Source organism: Anolis sagrei, chromosome X (genome assembly GCF_037176765.1).
Source record: "Anolis sagrei isolate rAnoSag1 chromosome X, rAnoSag1.mat, whole genome shotgun sequence".
In the NCBI taxonomy this organism is placed as follows: Eukaryota; Metazoa; Chordata; class Lepidosauria; order Squamata; family Dactyloidae; genus Anolis; species Anolis sagrei.
In genome coordinates, this window is record NC_090034.1 from 27,896,448 (window position 1) to 27,920,048 (window position 23,601).

The following is a 23,601-nucleotide window of genomic DNA, read 5'->3' on the forward strand; positions in this document are numbered from 1 at the left end:
AGTGAAGGCATCTTCCCTTGCTCTTTGCTACTCTGCTGCTGAATGTGCATGCCCAGTGTGGAACACATCTCACCACATTAAAACAGTGTATGTGGCTCTTAATGAGACATGCCGCATTATCACAGGATGTCTACGCCTCACACCACTGGAGAAATTATACTGTTTGGCCAGTATTGCACCACCTGACATTCACTGGGAAGTAGCAGCCAACAATCAAAGGACTAAGGCAGTGACATCTCTGGCCCATCCCCAGTTCAGATATCAGCCAGCACACCAACGCCTTAAATCAAGAAATAGGTTTTTTTAGATCTACAGAGATACTCGCAGGAACAGCAAGTGAGAGTCCAAAAGTGGCAGGCTCAAACCCGGAACCTCAAGCCATGGCTGATACCGAATGAGAGAATCCCTCCTGAGCACACAGAATAGATGACTTGGAAGGCACTGAACAGACTGCGTTCTGGCACCATGAGATGCAGAGCTAACCTTAAGAAATGGGGCCACAAAGTGGAGTCCACGACATGCGGGTTTGGAGAAAAGCAAAACATAGACCACCTATTACAATGCAGTCTGAATCCTGCCACATGCACAATGGAGGACCTTCTTATAGCAACACCAGAGGCACTCCAAGTGGCCAGCTACTGGTCAAAGGACATTTAGTATCATGCCAAGTTTTTAAAGCTTTGTGTTTTTTAAATACATTGCAACTGTACTCTCGGTTTGCTTCTGACAATACAAATAATGCAGCCTGAGCCCTGCCACATGCACGATGGAGGACCTTCTTGCGGCAACACCAGAGGCACTCCAAGTGGCCAGATACTGGTCAAAGGACATTTAATCAGCTACCAAGTTTGCAAAATTTGTGGGGTTTTTAAAATCTGTTTGTTTGTTTTGTTCTGTTAGAAATGTAATACAATGTTCTGGTTGCGGATTACACGATAAATAAATAAATCCCCTTGAAACACAGGTGGCTCCTGGAGCCTTCACAGGCTCCAGATTATCTACAATTGAAATCGCTTTGAATCCTTAGACCCTGAAATGAAGATTAGCATCATTCCTGAACATCAAGTTATAGCAGAGTGGGAGTTGCCTGAAGTTAAATATCAGTTTATAACAAGGTCTGAATTAGACAACCTGCTAAATAATCACTGCTGTGATATTATTGGACTTGTGCAATATGTAGGAAGGACTCAATGCACAAGGAAAAGGGAACATGGGAGAGGATTTTTGGATGAGTCGCTGTGTGCATTTTATCAATGGGACCTCAGAGCAGCCCTTCATACTGGAATTGTTTGCTACATGTCAACCAGATGTATTTGAAGGAATTCACCCAATGACATACTTGGTATGTACACAGATGCGGGTGATACGAGATGAAGCTGAGAATGGCTCCTCTACAGTTTACCTGACCACTAGTAATGAAAGTCAGGTATTTAGCACAAAGACCAGCCATATACAAAAGATACCAAAGTGAAAAACTTTATTCAATGGATTAGAACACAGAGGCGAGCTTCTCATATGGAGAGAATGGCCATTAGTGGATATTACTCTTTCCCACCCGTCCAACCAGATGATTGCATTACATTTCTAACAGAACAAAAAACAAACAAACAGACACAAAACAAAATTTGCAAGCTTGGTAGTTGATTAAATGTCCTTTGACCAGTATCTGGCCACTTGGGAGTGCCTCTGGTGTTGCCGCAAGAAGGCCCTCCATTGTGCATGTGGCAGGGCTCAGGTTGCATTGCAGCAAGTGGTCAGTGGTTTGCTCCTCTCCACACTCGCATGTCGTGGATTCCACTTTGTAGTCCCATTTCTTAAGATTGGCTCTGCATCTCGTGGTGCCAGAGCGCGTTCTGTTCAGCGCCTTCCAAGTCGCCCAGTCTTCTGTGTGCCCAGGAGGGAGTCTCTCATTTGGTATCAGCCATTGGTTGAGATTCTGGGTTTGAGCTTGCCACTTTTGGACTCTTGCTTGCTGAGGTGTTCCAGCGAGTGTCTCTGTAGAACTTAGAAAACTATTTCTTGATTTAAGTCGTTGACGTGCTGGCTGATACCCAAACAAGGGCTGAGCTGGGGATGTCACTGCCTTGGTTCTTTCACTATTGGCTGCTACTTCCCGGCAGATGTCAGGTGGTGCAATGCCGGCTAAACAGTGTAATTTCTCCAGTGGTGTAGGGCGCAGACACCCCGTGATTATTTAAAATGAAACAAAGTCAAGGAGTGAAGGAAGAAGCAACACATTCCTTTAAAAATAGCAAAGAAATAGCTGGTGTGCCTGTAAGAGTCCAAGCATAGAGGATGTGCCGTAAAGCACTCTCTGGGTAGCAAAGACAACTTAACACAACATTTAAACAACAGCAGCATTTTCCCAGAAAGCCTCCCTTGTAAATTTAATGACACACATTATGTGACAATACAGTCTTCAGACAGTCAGATGCAAACCCAGTGTGCAACAAATGGAGAAGCAGGTACCTTTGAAAATGTATCCTCCTGAATACTATGAAGTGGCTATTCTTCTGATAAATCACATTGCTGTAGATGTTGCTTTCCTTCCCGTATATTGTCCTGAAGACTCCCATTTATTTCATGGAAAAGGTACAACCAGTTCTGTAGTGTGCCTCAGACAAGTGGTACTTCATGTCAACAAGAGTATTAACAATGAAGGGCATCCTGAAATATTTCCATTTACAGATGTAGTTGCAAAAGCCGCTGCTGACCTGGAGAAACATGTCATCTGTATCCTGGATATCTGTTCTGAAGGCGAAGGTCTTTGAGGTCTTTCTGAACAAAGTGTACTAAGTCAATGTAGCAAACCAAACATAGTTTATGAAGGATCAGATGGTGAAGAGGAATTAACATGTATTTCAGCATTTTCCTGCCACTGCTTGAGAAAAGCTTACTTAGCCAGCAGGATTGCAAAAGGAAGTCCCTAATCATTGGCTCCTAGGAAGATGCTTTTCTGTAAAAAGGTACATTGCCAAATGGTTCATCGTGACATCTTTCTTTGAGTGTTGGGTTGCAAGACAGGCCAAACACTGTCCTGTGAATAGATCTTTGCACAGGTAGAAAAAATTGGCCAATTAAGAACTGCATACTTAATTGGTTGGCATCTAAGCTTGATGATGTTCCCAAACTTTTACCACAATAGTGAATTCTCTCTGTGATTTTTCTGAAAGCTTCCAAGTATCACTGAAGTGAAATGAGACGTGTCAAGAAACAACTGCTAAAATTAGATTGTCCCATTTCATCTTCTTACTGACAATTTGAAGGAATTGGGAGAGGAACAAAGAAAATGTGTAAGGTTTCTGAATCTACACTGTGATCTCCTGGTTTCTGAAAATGACTATTTTCTTAAAGAAGCCAACATTACCTAAGGCTGGGAGGGGTTCCCTTTTTGTTATCCAGCCCTTTTGTTTGCTGGGCCAAACGAGAATAATTATACTGTCAGTTGTGTTTTTATAACATCTCTCTGCCCTGCAAAGCTGGTCATTTCCAAGCACAACATTCAAATGAGAAATTATCATTTGACTCCTTTTGTAGAAATGGAAATGAAGTGAAGCTGCTGTTTATGTAGACCTTGTGGTTATCTCAGCCCCGGGAAATTTTTCAGATAACGCCTTCAGAAGGGCGTTATCTGCTGTGCAATACAAATGAAGAGCAAAGTACGCGTGTCTGTGCACATAGATATGTAGGTACACAAAAAGAAAAGTTGAATCTGTATGTGAGTTAGAACAAGGATATTTTTGAAGTGTAACCCCAATCATTCTCTCATTCATTTATACACACACACATCAGTTCCCAAGCTACGAACAAGATCGGTTTTGTAGGTTTGTTTTTTGTAGGTAAGTCGGAATGGGGGCATTTTTAAGTGTAACTCTAGCTTCTCTTTCTATACACACACACACAGGCAGTTCCCAAGTTGCAAACAAGAGAAGTTCTGCAGGTTTTTTTTAAAGCTGATTTTGTATGTAAGCTCTTTAAGATACAATACACAAACCTTTTATCTGAGCGCTGTTACCCATAAACAAAGTCTGAAACCAATTTTTTAATATAAAAATTGTTTGCTTTTATAAAAAAATATCACCACTAAGCAACGTGAACTGTCATTGACATTACTATCTTTAAAAAGGACTCATTTAACCTGTCCAGTGTTTTCTTTTTTATCTTCAAAATTGTGTAGTCATTAGGAAGTGCACACATTTTGTACCATTGGCATACATTCTAAAGGAGGCACAATTCATCAAAGAAACCAGACCCTGTTGTGGATAGATCCCTCTCTAGGCAAAGCAGAGGATGTTGTTCAAAATCTCTTTTCCCCAGTACAACAATCACAATAACAGGGATTGTGCCATCAAAGTGTTGCTCACACACAGATCAGAGGTTAGTCCAACAGAACAATGATCAAGCCCATAGATCCATGATAACTGAATTCAGATTGCAGGTATACCAGTTTGGAGAGACAGCCCATTCCATAGTTTCTGCAAACAATGAGCTATAGGGCATCAGATATAATAGGAATCAAACATTCTTCACCCTTAATTTGGGTAAGATTCATGGGTTTAATGACTGTCATCACATTCCTTTGTAGGGTAATTAATCCCTTTGAGACTGGGAGAGAATCAAGACATGAAAGGACTATAGTTTGGCATCTTAAAGGCACAGGTACAATAAAAAAGGAAACAAATATATAAGGATTTTTTTTTTAAAAAAAAGCACAAAAAATCCAATGCTTATTCCCAGAGAGTCGTTTTCCTACCAATCCATGACAATGGCCACCGTTTTGCTTAAAACAAAAATAGCACCTAGTCTTAAAAAAAATTGGTAAACAGGCTTCTCAGCAAACTGCAGAATCAACAAAGGCAATTAAAATAAGGCAATGCAGGTCACTTCTGGAATACCAAATATGAATTGAAATTATTCAGTTCAGAGGTGGGGAACTGTTCCCCCCAGAGACTGAAGAGCTAACATTCTGGTAAACGTTATAGAGAGCAAATATAAAGGTTTGTGTCCTTTCTTTGTTTTGCATTACTTCCATTCCATAAGTTTTAAAGTTCTTCTTTATCACTTCCATTTGTTCCAAGATGAACGAAAAGGGGGAAGCAGAGATGTTCTCAGCCATGTTCAAGATTTCCAAAACGAAAAAGGGAGGGGATAAAGAACAGATAGAAATGCAACAAGGGGCTACAAGGCCTCTTCAACCTCCCGGTGTTTTGGACTCCAGTTCCCAGAACTCCTGGCCACTGCACAAACTGGCCATGGCTTTTCAAACTAGAGGGCCATTGTTGGAAGAGGTCTGCAGCTAAGCCATGAGAGACCAGATACAGGATATCCCCCAAAAAAGTATACACACTTTAAAAGCTGATAAGTGACGTTCCTTTTTTTTCTCCAGGTTAAACCCATTGGAATTAATCATGGACATTTGAATAAGCTTTGAACAAAGGAAGATCCAATTTAAAATGCTCCTGGAAATGTGAAAACATAGTTGAAGTGCAAATACAGTTTAGGAAGGAGGGAGGTTCAAAGACTTGTTACCATGGGTTGAATTCAAGTTTTGAATCTGATGGCACTGTTCAGAATGGCACGTTCTACAACCAAGATGGAGTGATGAAGCCCTTTAATTAGGTTTGGAATGTTAATATAAAAATATAAATGTTTTATCTACCGCACACTTAAGCGATCTTAGAAATTGATGATTTAACACCCCTTAAGTAGATTAGGAATGCTCACATTAGAACTACATAAGCTTTGTGTAGTTCTAAGGGGGAGAAGGAATGATAGGGATACATAGCTAATTTTGGTCTACACAATAGTAACTTATGAACCACCGCAATGGCACTTCCTGGGGACTTGATAATAACCCGCATTTTTATTGCAGAACATCATGTTAATTTACCACGAGTTATTGTATGGTGCGGCTTGTTTTTCATCAAGAAGAGGGTGAATTGGACCATTCTGTTTTGAACCCTGCTCGTTCAACCACACCTCACACTAGACCTCCTTTTAAAAAATGGGGATATTTAAAAAGAGGAAGCCTACGCTACGAAGCCTGCAACCATTGCTGAATTGAGACCAGCAGCCATCAAATGAGAATGGGCACAAATATCAAACAAAATCTTTCGCGATGTTTGCGTTTCCATTGCTTTGCATTGTCAGCAGTGCCTGGACCAAAATGGACATCAGTTTGAAAGCAGGCATTGACAAAATAAGTCAGTAATGTCTAGATTCTATTACATTTTAAGAAATGTTGACTTTATAATTTTTGAAAGTGTGTGTATACATTTTTTTGGAACACCTTGTATATGACCTGGCACAAGCAATAGATTATGGAGGAGATGGGGGAGAAAAATAATAGAAGCAGCAACACTTCAATGCCATGTTGCCCACAAGGCATTCACAGAGGAGAAGGAGAACCGGTTACTCCTGCTAACAATGCCTTAAGCCTTGTTGATTTCAGTTGCAAAGCTTAATCACAAGAGGAGGTGCAGAGAGGCTGGCAGAATCCTTGGGGAAAACCCTTAGTAAACAAGAGAAACAGACCAATGCTACAAAGCCCGCAACCCAACGTGTGCAATGTAGCCTTTGACCACGTACATCCCAGAAATGTCACAGAACTTCCATGTTTGTGTATCCTGTTGTGGCATCAGAGGCTTAAGAAGCCCAGGTTCATCCTCTCCTCCTCGCTGTACTGGGCCACATTTTTCCGCTTGGCTTGCCTCCTTTCGGCCCGAAAGGACTGTAAACGCATGGCTGGGTTGCGCAACAGCCGCGGGCCTTTGCTCATCATGGGACCCAAAGGTTGCGCTGCTGAGGTAGTGGCTTTGTAAGAAGTGCCGAAATTGCAATCGACAGCGGAGCCGGGGCTGGCACTGTGAACTGAAGAATACCCAGAGCTGGCATCTGTGGAAGAGGCCGGTAATAAGCCGCATTGGCCCACGAGCCATTTCTTCTCTGCCACAGGATGGCCATCCTCCTTGAAACTGGACAAGGACCCTTCTTTCGCGAGGCTCTCTTCATCGCTGGATGCGTCGCAGCAGCAGCCGCCAGCAGCACGCTCTTTAGGGTCCATGCACACCACAGCCACGTCTAGAACTCCACTGGGAACTGTAACTGGACAGAAAGATTATCTCATTAGTGACACAAATGCATGAAATCGGGTCAGGAACTTATTTAAAACACAAGGTGGTAACACATGGGAATAATAATAATAATAATAATAATAATAATAATAATAATTCTTACCCGCCTCTTCTCATGGCTCGAGGCAAGTTACAACACTATTAAAGCACATCATCATTTAAAAACACTCTGTAAAATACACATATTGAAACATATTTACATATAAACCATACCTGGTTTTATACAATCTACATTGATTTTATTTACTTAAGTTCTATAACACTATGTAACACAATTTGAAACATGTTCTCTTCCTGGTTTGAGAATGTTATTTCCTGTTTCATTGCACACTATTGACTTTGAAAGTAGTTGTTCTACTCCCAGAATTTTTGTTTTTGTGGCTGCCACAAACGAGATTGGATTAGTTAAGACTCAATAACGAGAAATTCATTGGAAAACTATTGCAAACTGTGCTGCGTCAGGATAATGTCCCTTCCACAGAAACAAAGTTTTGGCAGTTTAATCAACCTTCCCCATGTTTTTATGATAAAATCAATTAGGAAACACTGACATTGATAACCCAGGGATTAAAATATTACAGGATGATGAATAGAATAGAATAACATTAATGTCATTGTACAACAAAATTAAATGTCTTCCCCAGCACACATCGCAAACCAACGCAGCCATCCTTCCACCTTCTAATCACTATTGCACAGCTCCCAAGGCCACGTGAAAGATCTCTCCAGCTACTATGAAGATAACCACCTGAAGCCTAACCCTGGCAGAAGTGTGTCCTTTCCACTTACACAACTGTAAAGCCAACAGGACATTGAAAGTTACCTGGGAAGGCCAAGAGCTCGAACACCGTTCCCCACCCTAAATATCATGCCGTCACCTTAGATCAAACACTAACATTTAGGAAACACTGTGAGAACACCAAGCACAAAGTAGCTGCACGCAATAACATCCTGTGGAAACTTATCAATAGTATATGGGGTGCAGACCCAAAATTAACAAGAACATCAGCCCTGACCTTGTCTTATTCAACTGCTGAGCATGCCTGCCCTGTTTGGCATAAGTCTGCCCACATGAAGCTGGCCCCAGGAAGGAAGGAGGCAGCGTGAGGAAGGAGGCTGGAGGCAGCCTCACTGAAAGCGGCAGTGGGCGTACTCACCAGTCACTTCATTCAGTCGGAGGTGTCCTCGCCAGAAGCGAGGCCGAGTGAAGCTGGCTATGGAGGCTTCTGCTGGCCTCCACAACCAGCTTCACTTGGCCTCGCTTCCGGCAAGGCTGGGTCTGGCCTCCTTCCTCATGCTGGCCTGCCCTAGCTGCAGAGGCGGTGCAGCGAGTGGAGGACATCCACTCACAGCAGCCTGCCTGCCTTCCAGAGCTAGGAAGTGAAAACATTATTATTATTGCTGTTGAGGCTGGGTGGCCATTGGTCAGGAGTGCTTTGATTGTGCTTTTGGTGCATGAAGGCCGAAGGGGGTTGGACTAGATGGCCCAAGGTGTCTCTTCCAACTCATCGTCGTCATCAGCATCATCATTATTGACGCTGGATTGCCATCTGTCAGGAGTACTCTGATTGTGCTTTTAGTGCATGAAGGCAGAAAGGGGTTGGACTAGATGGCTCAAGGGGTCTCTTCCAATTCTTTTTTTTTCTTATTGAGGCTGTGTGGCCATCTGTCTGGGTATTTTTGGCAGAGAAGAAATGGCTCGTGGGCCAATGCGGCATTGAATGTCTGCCTGTTACTATGTTGGAAGCTGCCCTGAGTCCCCATTATTATAAAATTATTGTTGATACATATTGTTTTTGTTGACCCCCCCTTTCCAATTAAAGAGCTAGTATATTGTTTTTCTTTGAAATATGGTAAATACTCAAAAAAATTAACCTACTGATGCCTCAATTAATGTAATTTTATTGGTATCTATTTTTATTTTTGAAATTTACCAGTAGTGGCTGCATTTCCCACCCTTGGCTTATACTCGAGTCATTAAGTTTTTCTAGGTTTTTGTGGTAAAATTAGGTGCCTTGGCTGATATTTGGGTCGGCTTATACTCAAGTATATACAGTAATCGGGATGACGATTTCAGGATTAGTGCTAAGTTTTACATGTTTTTACATGGTCTTGATTTGTATATATATGTTTAATTGATTTTAATGGTTAATTGTGTATGTTTGCTTGATCTTTTATATTTGCAGCATTGAATGTTTGCCAAAACTTGGAAGCCGCTCTGAGTCCCCCTCAGGGTGAGATGGAGCGGGGTAGACATAAAGTAAGTAAATAAATAAATATTTATGCAATGCTTTTGACACAAAAATAAATTATTGGCAATAGCAGTAAAAAAGGAAGGGAGAGGAAGAAGAGGAAGAAAGAAAAGATAGCTTACTGTCTCCTTCCTTCTCTCCTTCGCTTTCTTGATCGCCTTCGTAGCCAGAGCAGGAATCTAAACTCCAGTCCAGAAAGTTGTCCAGAAGACTCTCCTCTTGGTTGGAAAGCTCAGCCGTGGGGGTTGTCACAAAACTCCCCCGGTCTTCTTGGATGCTATCTTCTCTTCTCCTATAAGCAGGAATCAAAGACAAATCCTCAAAAGGAGAAAGAGAAGCCGGCTCAACCTCAAGATACAAGTGACAACCTCTCTCTTCCGGCAGGCCTACCTAGACAGTTTTAATGCTAAATTTTACACTTCACTGTATGCCTTGTTTTTGTTTTGTGCACCTGATACATATTTTATGGAGGTATGTTTTAATACGTGTATATTACGGAGTGTTTGAAAATGATTGTGTTTGTTTATGTCTTAGTAATGCTGTAATCCTCCTCAAGCCGTGAGGAGAGACGGACAAGAAATATAACTATTATTGTTGTTGTTTTGTCAGAGACTTTCATGGCTGGAATCATTAGGTTGCTGTGAATTTTCCGGGCTGAATTGCCATGTTATTATTATTATTATTGGTTTCAAGCCCTTTTTGACTAACACTTGAGGTTTTTTTTACTATATTTCCTTGAATCTAATGCTCACCTTTTTGGGCTAAATGACCTTGCCAAAATCAGATTAGTGTCATATGGTCATCTTAGTGCTGAGTAAGAGCAGAAGGGGAAGCTGTTTTGGGAGAACCTGGAGCTTCTATTTGAAGGACTTCATCTCTAAGTAATAGCTATAGCAATGCTGGGATTTGTAGTTTGGTGAGGCGTCAGCCTTCTTTGTAGCCCCCACAATCCCAAACTATAGTCTCCATAGCATTGAGAAAGTACATTCATTCTGTAGCACAGACGCATCCCAAGGTTTCCTTTTCTATTGCTGAAAGCTTTGGTGCTCTAACATTTTTCTAAGGGAAATCCTATGCAGGCAGCCACTGTAATGGCCAAATTACAAAGAAGGCACCTTTTGCTGCTGCGCATGACATTCACCAGCAAGAACTTTTTTTGATTTCAGGGTTTTCAAAATTGAGGTGTGCATGAGATTCTATGATGGCACACAACACTTGAGTCAATACAGGAGTTTGCAAGGACATCATTCCCTTCCCCAAACTGTTTGCAGCGTCACTTTTTGACAGGCAGCAGCAACAAGGAATTACCACCCGCAATTTGCATTTTGCTCAGGCAGGCTTGGAACACAGCAGATAGTAGAGCCCACATTCTGTAGGTAAAGAGCCTGAGATTTGTTGTCTGACATCTCATTGCTAAAGGAGACCTCTGCCTGAGAAACCAGAGAACTGGGTTGCTATCAGTTTTCCAGGCTGCCTGGCCATGTTCCAACATCATTCTCTCCTGACATTTCACCTGTATCTGTGACAACAGACCTCTGAAGATTCCATTAGCCACAGATGCAGATGAAATGTCAGGAGAGAATGTGGCTGGAACATGGCCAGACAGCCGGGAAAACTCACAGCAATCCAGTGATTCCAGCCATAAAAGTCTTCAGACAAACCTAAGAACCACCGCCACACAATAGAGACAATACTCAAATAACAGAGATTAATGAAGTGGATAAAGAAAATCAAAACTGCGAAATACAAAGAACTGGAACTGGAAATTGTTATTGAAATGGTATAGGATCCGAGCCCCAGCTTTCATATATGGTAAACAGTGATTAATCCCAATGTGTTGTTGGTTACTGGAGATTAAATAAAGGATGGCATGCCCATATGTGGTGGGAATGCCCAAAGGGGAAGAAATAGTGAAGAAAATGAAAAAAAAACTATTAAAATATCACTTTAAGTGAATATAGATTTGATGCTAATGGGATTATTATTATTATTATTATTATTATTATTATTATTATTATTATGTTTATTGATACCCCACTTTTCTCTCCAACAAGAACTCAGTAACAAGATTAACATAAAATTTATTTATTATTTATTTACAATATTTCTATCTCGCCTTTCTCAAACCTGAAGAGAATGAACAAGAATGGCTTAAAACCACGAATTTAGCAGGACAATGACAGCGTGAGGTTGGAAAGACAGGAAAAAATGGACAAAGGAAAACTGGAATGATTTCCTTGACGATCCGGTTCAACCTGACATTATAGAATGTTTAATTCAGGAGGGTAAAATAAGACAAAATAAAAATAAATGGATGGTTTATATGGAATGGATAAGCAGGCCGTGAAGCCAATGTAAACATTGCTCATAAACTAAGAAAATTGTGCTCATGGATGAAAGATAATAGAGGAAATATGTGGTATGGGTAATGGGAGGATTTTAACAATTAAAAATTAATATAAAATATTATGGGTAAAAACAGCAACAGGAGAGACAATACTGAACTCCTGGGAAGGAGGCAGGCAAAGCTGCAGCAACAGGTGAGCTGATGCCTCAAGGCTTGCAAAAAAGGCACAGGAAACAATCTGCAGTCATTGTTGATGCAACAGAGAGATCGTCCATCCCTTCCTGTTAAAACTTGCCTTTTAGTTCTCTTTCCTGACGGGGAAGTGAGGAAGGTTTCCACCGTGTTCATGTACAATGAATCTGGCTCCGGATGCTCTTCTTTCACTCCTAGCAGTGAGCAGAGCTGGCTGTAACTCATCACCTAAGGCACAAATAATAGCCAAATAATAAGATAGTAGAGCTAGACTTACATCCATCTTTAACCCCAACTCCTTGCAACTAATGTCCTCAAAACCCCTTTCCAAAAAGCCCTTTTAACCTTTGTCCTTGCTTTATCAAGCCAACGTTTACATTTAGTGTGGGTTTTGAAAGGCAGATATTAGAAAATGACTTTGCACTTATTGTGTTACTGTCCTTATCTAGTATCGGCCTTAAATGGTTAATTCATTGCTTTGCCAGCTACCGTGAAATGAATAGACTGGAAATTAGCTAGGTTAAATCCAAAATTCTCATTTTTGTCAAAAAATGGAAGCCCTATATCTTGGCAGATTAAGGGCCACAAAACTGAACAGGTCAAATATTTTTGATACCTTAGATTTCTGAAATTAATAAATCATGTAATATGCCACATTCCAAGCTTCTCCGGAAACTAATGGGGCTCCCTAGGTATGACATCATATTTGTGTATTTTAAATTGTATACTAATACTTTTATGTCAAGCCACTTTGAGTCCCCTTTGCGAGAGATAAAGTAGGGTATAAATAAATATAATATGATAATATAATAATAATAGTATAAAATAACTAATAATATATTTTAAATTGTGTGCTAATGCTTGTATGTCAAGCCACTTCGAGTCCCCTTTGGGGAGATAAAGCAGGATAATAATAATAATAATAATAATAATAATAATAATAATAATGTTATGTTCCACTGATTTATTTACAGAAAGTATACCACACTCCTTCTTCCTTATCTAGATTTGAGCTGCAATTTAGCACACATTTACTTGGAAGTATATCTCATTAGGTTGACATTGGAGTAGACACGCATAAACACCGGGAGACTATAACTCCCAGTGACAACTCGGCAGTCCAAATAAGCAACCGCACTCAGATCAATGGGCCCCTATGTCTTCAGACTCACCTCCTCCTTGCCAACTTCTTCATAGCGCTCATCTTCAAAGCGCTGCTTCACCGCAGTGAGGGAAACCTGCCTATAATCTTTCGGGACATCCTCGTGGAAACTGGGAGAGAAAAAGCAACCCTTTCAGGCATTGTTTCTACTATTAATTATAAGATAACCTTTTATGAAGAAGTTCCTATAAAGTCTTCCATAACAGGCCTGGGTCAACTTCAGCCCTCCCTCCAGGTCTTTTGGACTTCAACTCCCACAATTATGTATGTATGTATGTATGTATGTATTTTATTAATATAAAAGAAAACATATTGAAACAGGATCTGCATCAAGGAAGTACACCTTAACAAAGGATTTTTCTTAATGTATAGGGCTAAAGGGCCACAACAGAATGGAACCTGTGGTTCCTATTGGGTTGACATAGTTGTTTACAATCACTAAAGTCAACAAAGACATATAATTATTTTGCATTATTTTGCATTCTGCAAGCTTTTTTTCGAACATCGCTTATATAAGTGTGTGTGTGTGTGTGTGTGCATGAATAAACTGAAGGTCTTAACACTGATTATTAAAGTAAAATAATGATATGTGTAGTAATAAAAGAGTCCTAAATTAGTTTAAAACTTTCCCCATCCAAACTATACTGTACTTACAGTTCTAATACAACTCTTCCGAGTACTTAACATATTTAGTTCCACCCCTCCCCATGCCTTTCCCCTTTCTTTGTGCCACCTTTTCCATGGACCAACTTATCTTAGACCTCCAGAATGTCATTGTTTCTGTTGCAGGTTTGTTCAGCAAATGCAAATTTTATAAACCTCCCCCCTATTTTCCTACTGGCTGTTAGGAATTGTGGGAGTTGCAGTCCAAAACATCTGGAGGGAGGGTTGAAGTTGGCCCAGGCCTGATCTAGATATTTGCATTGTGGCTCGCTTTCAGATTCCTTGCATCCCGCCCCAGTCTTTACCATTTCTTGTGCAGGCTCAGCACGCAAGGTATCAGCTCTTCAAGGGAAAATCCTGTGCTTTCCGATAGCGGACTGTTCCAAGGGTGAGCTGAAGGAAACAAAAATCAAAACCAATCAGACATATAATCTTGCAGACCTCTGCGTTGTGCAGGTTAGCGCACCCATAGAGCTGTGGCTATATTGAACTTCATGGCTTCGCATTGATGTGGGGGCTGTGAAATAGTGATTACAAAGTGGAGGGATGGCTGTGTTGTTTTTGGGATGTGTGATGGGGAAGGTATTTAATTTTGTTGTGCAGTAACACAATGACAATAAAGCTATTCTATTCTCTGCTAACAAAACTTACTTTAAAAAAAACCCCTAAACTGTAACTTTTCCATTTTACAACAGCAATATGATTGGTGTTTCTGGGTTATAGATGTCATTTCCTAATTGGTTCTATAATAAAAACATGAGAAAAGTTATTTAAACTGCAAAAACTTTGTGGGAGAACTACTTTCAAAGTAAGGACCGCACAATTAAACAGCACTAACACTTTCAACCAGGAAAACAATTTTATTTTTTTCAAATTTTATTGCATAGTATTGTTCTTACCTTGTTTGTGCAACACTCTGGCTAGCAGCAAAGCCGCGGCAGCCAAACGAGCTGGAGAGTAAATGCAAAGACCCGTGTTGAGCAGGGAGAGTTCACAGATAAAGCTGTAGAGGTAAACAGTTCTTTTCTCCATTGGAGTTATGTTCAGTAGCACTTCTTTATAGTCCACAATCGTAGGAATCTTTAAGAAACAAGGAAAGTCAGAGTGAAGTCCAGCATCACACCTAAACTATGCAACATTTCATCTGTTTGCATGGAGTGCCATCTTTTCCTGCTCCCTTTTGTATTAATTCCTATACAAAAATGAGATAGAGAGCGAATGCAACATACAAAAACAAAGCAACAACAAACTAGCAAGAAAAACATTGTAAGAAGATAATACCGCAGGATATAGGACTTTTAGATAAATATGGAATATATGTTTTTTGAATGCTAAAACTAACTCAGGTATCTGTGGCTAAGAATAATATGAGTAGACGATGATGATGAGAACTGAGAAAACCAAGTTGAAGGTGTTGGAAGAATATCAAAACTGATTTACTGGATGTGACGCGATTATGTTGATCATGTATGGTTTGTTTACTCATAGATCTGCTTATTGGGTAAATTATAAAAATGGTTTAAAAACATTATGGATTTGGCAAGTTATGGATTTTAACTCTGAATGTTTTAATACTTTTCATATTTAATTCTGTTTTAATGTTTGCATATTTGTGTATTTTAAATTATGTATGCTTATGCTTTTATGTTAAGCTGCTTTGAGTCTCCTCTGAGGAAATAAAGAGGGTAATAATAATAATAATAATAATTGCAAAGACTCTGGCACAAGCCAGTAAAGGTAATCCCAGTGGTAATCAGCACACTGGGTGTAGTGCCTAAAGACCATGGCCTGCACTTAAAACACAATTGGCGCTGACAAAATTACCATCTGTCAGCTGCAGAAGGCCACCTTACTCAGGTCTGCACGCATTATTTGCTGATACATTACAGTCATAGACACTTGGGAAGTGTCTGACGTGTGATTCAAGACAACAGCCAGCATAGTGATCTTGTTTGCTGTGTACTAATCTTGTTGTGTTTCAAATAATAATAATAACAACAACAACACTTGAGCAGTAGGTATGAAGATGGGCATAGGTGGAGACAGGGTATCAGTTTGTGAACTCTGGCCACATATTCCCACTTCAACCTGCACAGGAAAGTATCCATCCATGAGTGAAGCTTCATTCTCGTTCTGAGCCAAAGGTAACTCTTTCATCCAAGGCTTGTGATAATACACTGCCATTGGCACTTTTGTATACATTCTGCAGGCAATTATGTAAGCCTAATGTAGAAGGTACAAATACGAGTGTGAGACCTACATGAGACAACTGTATGCCTTTACACCAAGACTGAAGAAAAACCTGAGGATATTTTTATCATTTGGGAGATCCTTCCCTGTGCAGCACAAGGAGAAGGGAGGGACCATCACTAGTTCAGTGGGAACCAAGGATACAGTGGGCCCTGGTAAGGATTCAGTGATTGAAGCATAGGCATAGGCATTAAGGCAGTGGTTCTCAACCTGTGGGTCCCCAGGTGTTTTGGCCTACAACTCCCAACAGTTTACCAGCTGTTGGGATTTCTGGGAGTTGAAGGCCAAAACATCTGGGGACCCACAGGTGAAGAACCACTGCATTAAGGTAAAGATAAAGATTTCCCCTTGACATCAAGTCTAGTTGAGTAAGACTGGCTGGTGGTGCTCATCTCCATTTCTAAGCTGAAGAGCCGGCATTGTCTGAAGACGCCGCCAAGGTCATGTGGCCGGCATGATTGCATGGAGCGCCGTTACCTTCCTGCAGAAGCTGTACCTATTGATCTACTCACATTTGCATGTTTTCGAACCGCTAGGTAGGCAGAAGCAGGGTCTAACAGTGGGAGCTCACCCTGCTCCCCTTATTCGAACTGCCATCCTTTTGGTCCGCAAGTTCAGCAGTTCTGTGGTTTAACCCGCTGCATCACCAGAGGTCATAGGCATTAATGGCTGGTTAACTGCTTGAAGTGGTACTGCAGTATCACCAACTGGGCTAGAAGCCACATGGACTGGGGGCAGAGTGGACTCCAGTCCAGTGGCTGCAGTTGGTATCACTGATGGCAAAGATGCTTGAGGCAGAACATCTGTTACTCCACAGGTCTCTGGTTCATTTTGCCAAGATGGCACAATGGCCAGTACAGAAATCACTGTAGGAGGCAAATGCATCTCTTTCCCCATGCAAGTCTTAGATCCTTACCCGTATCTTCCCCTCTAAAGCAGAGATGATCTCTCCCATCATCCTCACCAGGTCTTCATACTTGTAGGTGTTGTCGGTGAGCCAAACTGCTTCCCGTATTGTCAAGATCTCTTTGCTAATAAAACTGTAACAATAAGATTAGTGGCGTCACCACATACAGGAAAAAGAAGCGCAAGTTCTGTTCTTCACGTCTATTTTAGACTTAAGGGTATTTTATTTGCAACTAAAAACCCTTCAAGTTTTAAGGTTAATCCAGAAAGTGTTAGCTGCAGTTCTTTTTAACGCCAACTTGAGTATTTAAAATAATAATACATAGCCGCTTTGAGTCTCCTTCAGAAGAGATAAAGCAGGGTATAACTAAATATAATAATAATAGATTCACAACTACTTTGAGTCTCCATTGGGAGTGATAAAGCGGGATATAAATAAATATAATAATATATAATATAATAATTAATATTATTAATAATGATGATACATTGTAATACTAATAATGGATATGTAGCTGCTTTGAGTCTCCCTCAGGAGAGATAAAGCAGGGTATAAATAAATATAACAACAACTGTCGCCCTTATCCAACCTTTGCCCATCCAACATTCTATATTATCCAATGCAGTCTACCTCCTGCCTGGAAAAATGTCCAGGGTGGGAGAAAGAAAGAGCCCATGTCTGTTTTGGTGCTTAATTTGTAAATACAGTAACTAATTACTACATAACGTTACTGAGTAATGAACTGCTTTTTCTGTTGATTTATTGTAAAACATGATGTTTTGGTGCTTAATTTGTAAAATCATAATGTAATTTGATGTTTAATAGGTTTTCCTTAATCCCTTTTCCTTATCATCCAATATTTTCACTTATCCAACGTTATGCCAGCCCATTTATGTTGGAGAAGCGAGACTCTACTGTAATAGCAATAATAGATACGTAGCCAGTTGGAGTCTCCTTCAGGAGAGATAAATGATGGTTGCTTACCTGTAACCATGTTTCTTCGAGTGGTGATCTGTGAAATTAGCACATGTGATAGTTGATGCACCTGTGCAGCAATCACTGGAAACCTCTGAAAAGCTGAGGTGGCTTGTGGCTGCTGCCCCGCCCCTCTTCCCCATGAGGCATATAAGCTGGAGGAGGGACAGTAGCTCTAGTTCTCTGCTGCCGTGCAGCGGCCCGAGGCTAGAGGCATGATCTGCGGAGAGGAAGGGCGGGGATGTGCTAATTTCACAGATCACCACTCGAAGAAACATGGTTACAGGTAAGAAACCATCATTTCTCCTTCGTGGTGTCTGGTGAAATAAGCACATGTGATAGACTAGCAAGCCACAAACCTTGGATGGTGGGCATCATGCCACTGCTGAGAAGAGAACCGCTCTGCCAAATGCGGCGTGCCTCCTCGACTGGACGTCCATCTTATAATGGGTGGCGAACCTTAACGGAGTGGACCAGATCGCCGCCCGACAGATGTAGTCCAATGGAACTCCACAAAGGTAAGCTGCCGATGTAGCGACTGCTCTCGTGGAGTGGACCCTCAGATGCACAGGCGAATCTTTGCCCGTCATCTGATAGGCAAGTCTAATGGTGGAGACCACCCATGCCGATAGGCATTGGGGGGAAACAGGCAGACCTTTGGTGTCACTACAGTACTTCACAAAAAACCTAGGAGGCTGCCTGAAGTCCTTCGTCCTATGAAGGTAGAAAGAGAGCGCTCTGCAGATGTCAAGAAGATGAAGCGCCCGCTCAAGCTCTGTTTGTGGAGCTTGAAAAAATGCTGGAAGCACAATGTCTTGAGCCAAATAATATACCAAAGTGACCTTAGGGAGGAAGGCAATGTCAGTTCATAGAACCACCTTGTCCCTATGAAATCAGAGATAGGGCTCATCAACACGGAGTGCACACAAATCACTGGATCTGCGAGCTGAGGTGACTGCCACCAAAACAGCAACTTTCCACGAAAAATGACAAAGATCGGCTGTAGCCATGGGTTCAAAAGGTGGCTTCATCAATGCTGACAACACAAGGTCAAGCTGCCAAGAGGGAGGTGGAGGGGAGGCTGGTGGCCAGAGATTCCTGTACCCTCTAAGGAAGAGTTGGACAAGAGGGTCCTGAAACCAGGAGAAGCCACCTTCCCTGCGGCGATATGCTGAGAGTGCAGCAAGATAGCACTTGATTGAAGAAAGCACCAGGCCCTAATTTACCAACGTCACAAGGAACTGAAGGAGTGAAGAGGGGGCCTGCAGAGGCTGCACACCATGTTGGCGTGTAAACACCGCAAAGCGCTTCCACTTAGCCTCATACGAGTGCTGTGTCGAAGGCTGGTGTGCAGCTTCGAGGATGGCCGTCACTGCTGGAGGTAGCGGTGCGGCCTGACCCGCCATGCTGTTGGACGGAGCAGGTCGAGATCTGGGTGACGGACACAACCGTCCTGGATCTTGAGCAAGTCCGGCCGATTGCTCAGTGAAAGATAATTGCTCGCAGCCATGGCCTTGAGGAGGGCGAACCAGGGTTGCCTTGGCCACCAAGGTGTTATCAGGATGGCATTGGCTCTGTCCGCATCCAGTTTGGCCACTACTCTGCTGAGGAGAGGTAGTGGTGGAAAAGTGTACAACAGTGGCCCGTGCCAACTGTAGAGGAACGCATCCCCCAGACATCTCTGTGGCGTGTCTTGTGGCATCCTGGCACAGAAGCGTTTGCATTTGGCATTGGCTGGCGCTGCAAACAGGTCAATGTCCAGCCGTCCCCACCATCGAAAGAGGAGGTGGGTCTCGTGAGGGTGCAGCGACCACTTGTGGTCGGTGGGCCCAGCCCTGCTGAGGTGGTTTGCCACCGTGTTGATTTGGCCGGGCAGATGTAACACCACAAGATGGATTCTCCTGGGAATGCACCATTGCCAGATGTCGAGAGCCAACTGGATGGGGCAAAAGCAGGACTGCGGCCCTCGTTTGTTGATGTACCAGATGGCTGTTGTGTTGTCTGTGCGAATCTGGACCACACGGCCCTGAAGAGAGCGCTTGAATGCTCGGAGCTCTTTCTGGACGGCAGTCAGCTCCAACACGTTGATATGGAGCTTGGTCTCGGCTGATGTCCACAGCCCTTGTATGGAGAGTGTGCCGGAGTAGGCTTCCCAGCCTTGAAGAGAGGCGTCGGTGACGATGACTGCTGAAGGCCCTGTAGGATGAAATGGCATGCCGACGCAGACATTGCCCACCAATGGAGTGAGAGCCGGATGGATGCTGGTGGATGTAACATGCGATGCTGGCTGTGGCGGAGAGGGTCGAACACCCTGATGAACTACGCTTGCAGCGGTCAGAAGTGCAGCCGGGCAAATGGTGTTACAGCAGTTGTGGAAGCCATATGCCCCAACGTTGACTGAATGTGCTTGGTCTGCACAGAGGATGAATGACGGATGTGCTGCACAGCTGCTCGGAGGTTGCGAAACCGCTTTTCCAGAAGATATGCCCTGCGCTCGAGGACGCCGCGTGTCTTCTCCTTCCTCTTCCCTCCCTTCTTTCCTGGCGAGGGAGTTCTTTCTCTAGAGCCTCTTTCCTTGGCTGGAGCAGATGCTCAGTGAGCACTGTCCTGGCCCTGCAAGGGTCCAGGGGGCTCTGACGCTACCAGGGGTCCATCAGAGGAGGAAGAAGGTAAGAGAGCCTTCTCACAGAGTAGGGCTTTGAGCTGCCTCTCCCAGCTCTTCCTTGTCTGCGGTGTAAATGCCTTGCAGGCAGAACAGGATTTTACAGAGTGAGTTTCTCCTAAACACAGGAGACACAAAGCATGGCTATCTGAATCAGAAAGCTTATCCCCACAAGAAACACATTTCTTAATCACAGTAGAAGCCATAATAAAGGATTAAACAAAGAGTAGTCAACAATATCAGTCCGAAGTCAGGGTTGGAGAGTAGAAAAGTCCATTAAACAGTCCAAGTCTGTAGGTAAGTTTGTAAATGTCAGAGAGGTTCCTATGAGCTGCTGCTAAGGCGGCTGGAAAAAAGGAACTAGAGCTACTGCCCCTCCTCCAGCTTATATGCCTCATGGGGAAGAGGGGCGGGGCAGCAGCCACAAGCCTTCTCAGATTTTCAGAGGTTTCCAGTGATTGCTGCACAGGTGCATCAACTATCACATGTGCATATTTCACCAGACACCACGAAGGAGAAACCGGGATATCAATAATAATAATAATAATAATAATAATAATAATAATAGATACATAGCTGGTTTGAGTTTCCTTCAAGAGAGATAATTAATATAATAATAATAATAATAATAATAATAATAATAAGGAATTCCAGAAGCAGCCATGGCTGGCAGTTGGCTTCGCGAGTCCAGATCCACAAGAGTAGCAGGAGACCTCATGAGCTGCGACAGCGAACAACATTCGGGAAATTTTGCCAACCATGTGTTTGTCACAGAGGTGCAGGGAAAAACGAACAACAGAATAAACAGTTGTTGTGACTCTTACCGAGTACAAATCACCATGCATGCGATTCCCAACAGCTGCAGAGAAACCCTCGGCACAGGCCGTATTTTCAAGTACCGGTCCACGCAGCCAACAGTCAGGTGGAGGCAGAGGCTCGAAAAGTCCTTCATGGTGGCCACTTCTACCAGCCAGTCAACCAGGATGTATCTAGGACACAAGACAAGGCAACGAGTTAAACCACAGCTCCATGCGACCCTTGCCATGTCGACGGATTTCTCTAAATCCCTCGACCGATCCTTCGACATTTGTCACTCGACTTCCTATTTTTCACCTTGTAATTCAATCCCATTTTACCAAACTTATTATTTAATCAAGTTTTATGGTGTTTTCACTTAACAACTAGAGGAGTTGTAGGGCTGTAATTAGTGTTCATTTCTCTGTGCATTTTTTGTCCATTGTTGATATAGTCAGAGGACTAATCAATAAGCAGGTCTATCCATCTACTAACTTCTTTCAATCAGAATTGCAACATGAGGCCCCCTAAAAACACACATGAAGGCATGAACCACTTTTACAAGCCATATAGTTAAACAGACAGATAGATAAACCCACACACAGCCATCACACCAAACCCAGGATGTTTTAGGGTCCCAAAATTGGGAGGAGGAAGAGAAAACGAAAATACCTCTCTCTTTCCTAAACAACAACACTTTATTTGTACCCCGCTACCATCTCCCCAAGGGACTCGGTGCGGTTTTCTGTGCATTCTCTAAACAGGTTGGACTATGTTACACTATGTGATATAAGTGCAAAGTGGTTCTAATTGGTTCTATCATAAAAACACAGCTAAGGTTTACTAACTGCAAAAAAATCCTGCAGCACATTATATAACTATATATCATTACATAATTATATTATATTATTTATTATTTTTATTAACTGTATTTTTACCCCGCTCTATCTCACCCCAAAGGGGACTCAGAGCTGCTTCCAGTTTGGCAATAATTCAATGCCACACACATATAATATATAAATACAATATATGCATACATTAAAATAAATAAAATTAAAAATCATAGGATATCAATACATTAAATACATTATTACATTATTTTAATATATTACACTATGTAACACTATGATTGTTGTTCCTGGGTTATCAATGTCATTTCCTAATTGGTTCTATCCTAAAAACATGAGAAAATTTATTAAACTGCAAAAACTTTGACTTTGTGGGAGGGACATCATTCTGCAATAGCATATTTGCAATAGTTTCGCCATGAATATATCATACAGTCTCAACCAATTCATCTTAATTTGTGGAACAAAAACAAGGTTTCTGGAGCAGAGCAACTCCTTTCAAAGTAATGACTGCACAATTAAACAACACCTCATTGTCTCGTTCATTCCCTTCTGGACGGTGAAGATGCTCTGCTTGCAGAGAGGAAGCGCGGTTTGGAAGAGTTGAGACACCGTCTCGTTGGCAGCCTTTGTCTCCAGTCCTAGTTGGTTCCCATTCCCACAAGCTTTGGCTAGAGCTAGCTGTAAATTAGGAAAGACAACAGTGCAGAGATAAGCAGAAAATAATGAGATCTTGTCTTTTCAGAATAGCAGCAACGGCTCAAAAACTCCAACTCCGCTCTTCTTACCTGGGCTTCCCAGGAGCCTTTGGCTGCATAGTCTCTGAGTTTCCTCAGGCTCTGAAGGTATCTGCCAGGGTCTGCCATCTACAAATACAGCACGCTGTCATTAAATATATATTTCTAAGAGAGACAGACATTTCTTGTCTGTTGCAGGGAAGACAAGCTAAAAACTTGCTTTTTTCTTTGCTACAAACAATTATAATTGTTTTATATTATTATAATTATTTATTAATACATTATAATATTTACACTATGACACATGATGATTGTTTTTCCTGGGTTATCAATGTCATTATTTCCTAACTGGTTCCATCATAAAAACATAGGAAAAGTGGATTAAATTGCAAAAAGCTTTGTCGTTGAGGAAGGAACATCCTGCAACACATTATATATTATATTTATTATTTTATTATATTATAATTGTATTAAGTTATTATAATTATTTATTATTACATTATTGTGATATATTATACTATGTCACACGATGATTTTTTGTTCTTGGATTAGTGATGTCATTATTTCCTAATTGGTTCTATCATAAAAACACAGGAAATGTGTATTAATCTGCAAAAAGCTTTATCGTTGCAGGAGGGACATCATCCTGCTATTGCATATTTTGCTCTAGTTTTTCCA

At 41.8% G+C, this 23,601-nt stretch overlaps 1 protein-coding gene and 1 pseudogene across 1 annotated transcript in view; one reads left to right on the forward strand and one right to left on the reverse strand.

Moving 5' to 3' along the window:
- Positions 1-766: 766 nt before the first annotated feature.
- On the forward strand, positions 767-2,796 carry LOC132770182 (RPA-related protein RADX-like; annotated as a pseudogene).
- The window catches only part of CCNF (cyclin F), a 35,096-nt gene continuing 13,390 nt past the window's right edge, over positions 1,896-23,601 (reverse strand). Inside the window, exons 8-17 of the mRNA XM_060786204.2 lie at positions 22,975-23,052; positions 22,716-22,867; positions 21,368-21,532; positions 16,916-17,039; positions 14,649-14,829; positions 14,055-14,142; positions 13,097-13,196; positions 12,028-12,152; positions 9,508-9,677; positions 1,896-7,104 (exon numbers count right to left, since the gene is read on the reverse strand). Of these exons, the coding sequence (XP_060642187.2) occupies positions 6,638-7,104; positions 9,508-9,677; positions 12,028-12,152; positions 13,097-13,196; positions 14,055-14,142; positions 14,649-14,829; positions 16,916-17,039; positions 21,368-21,532; positions 22,716-22,867; positions 22,975-23,052 (1,650 nt within the window). The 3' untranslated portion in view covers positions 1,896-6,637. The remainder of the gene's footprint in view (positions 7,105-9,507; positions 9,678-12,027; positions 12,153-13,096; positions 13,197-14,054; positions 14,143-14,648; positions 14,830-16,915; positions 17,040-21,367; positions 21,533-22,715; positions 22,868-22,974; positions 23,053-23,601) is intronic.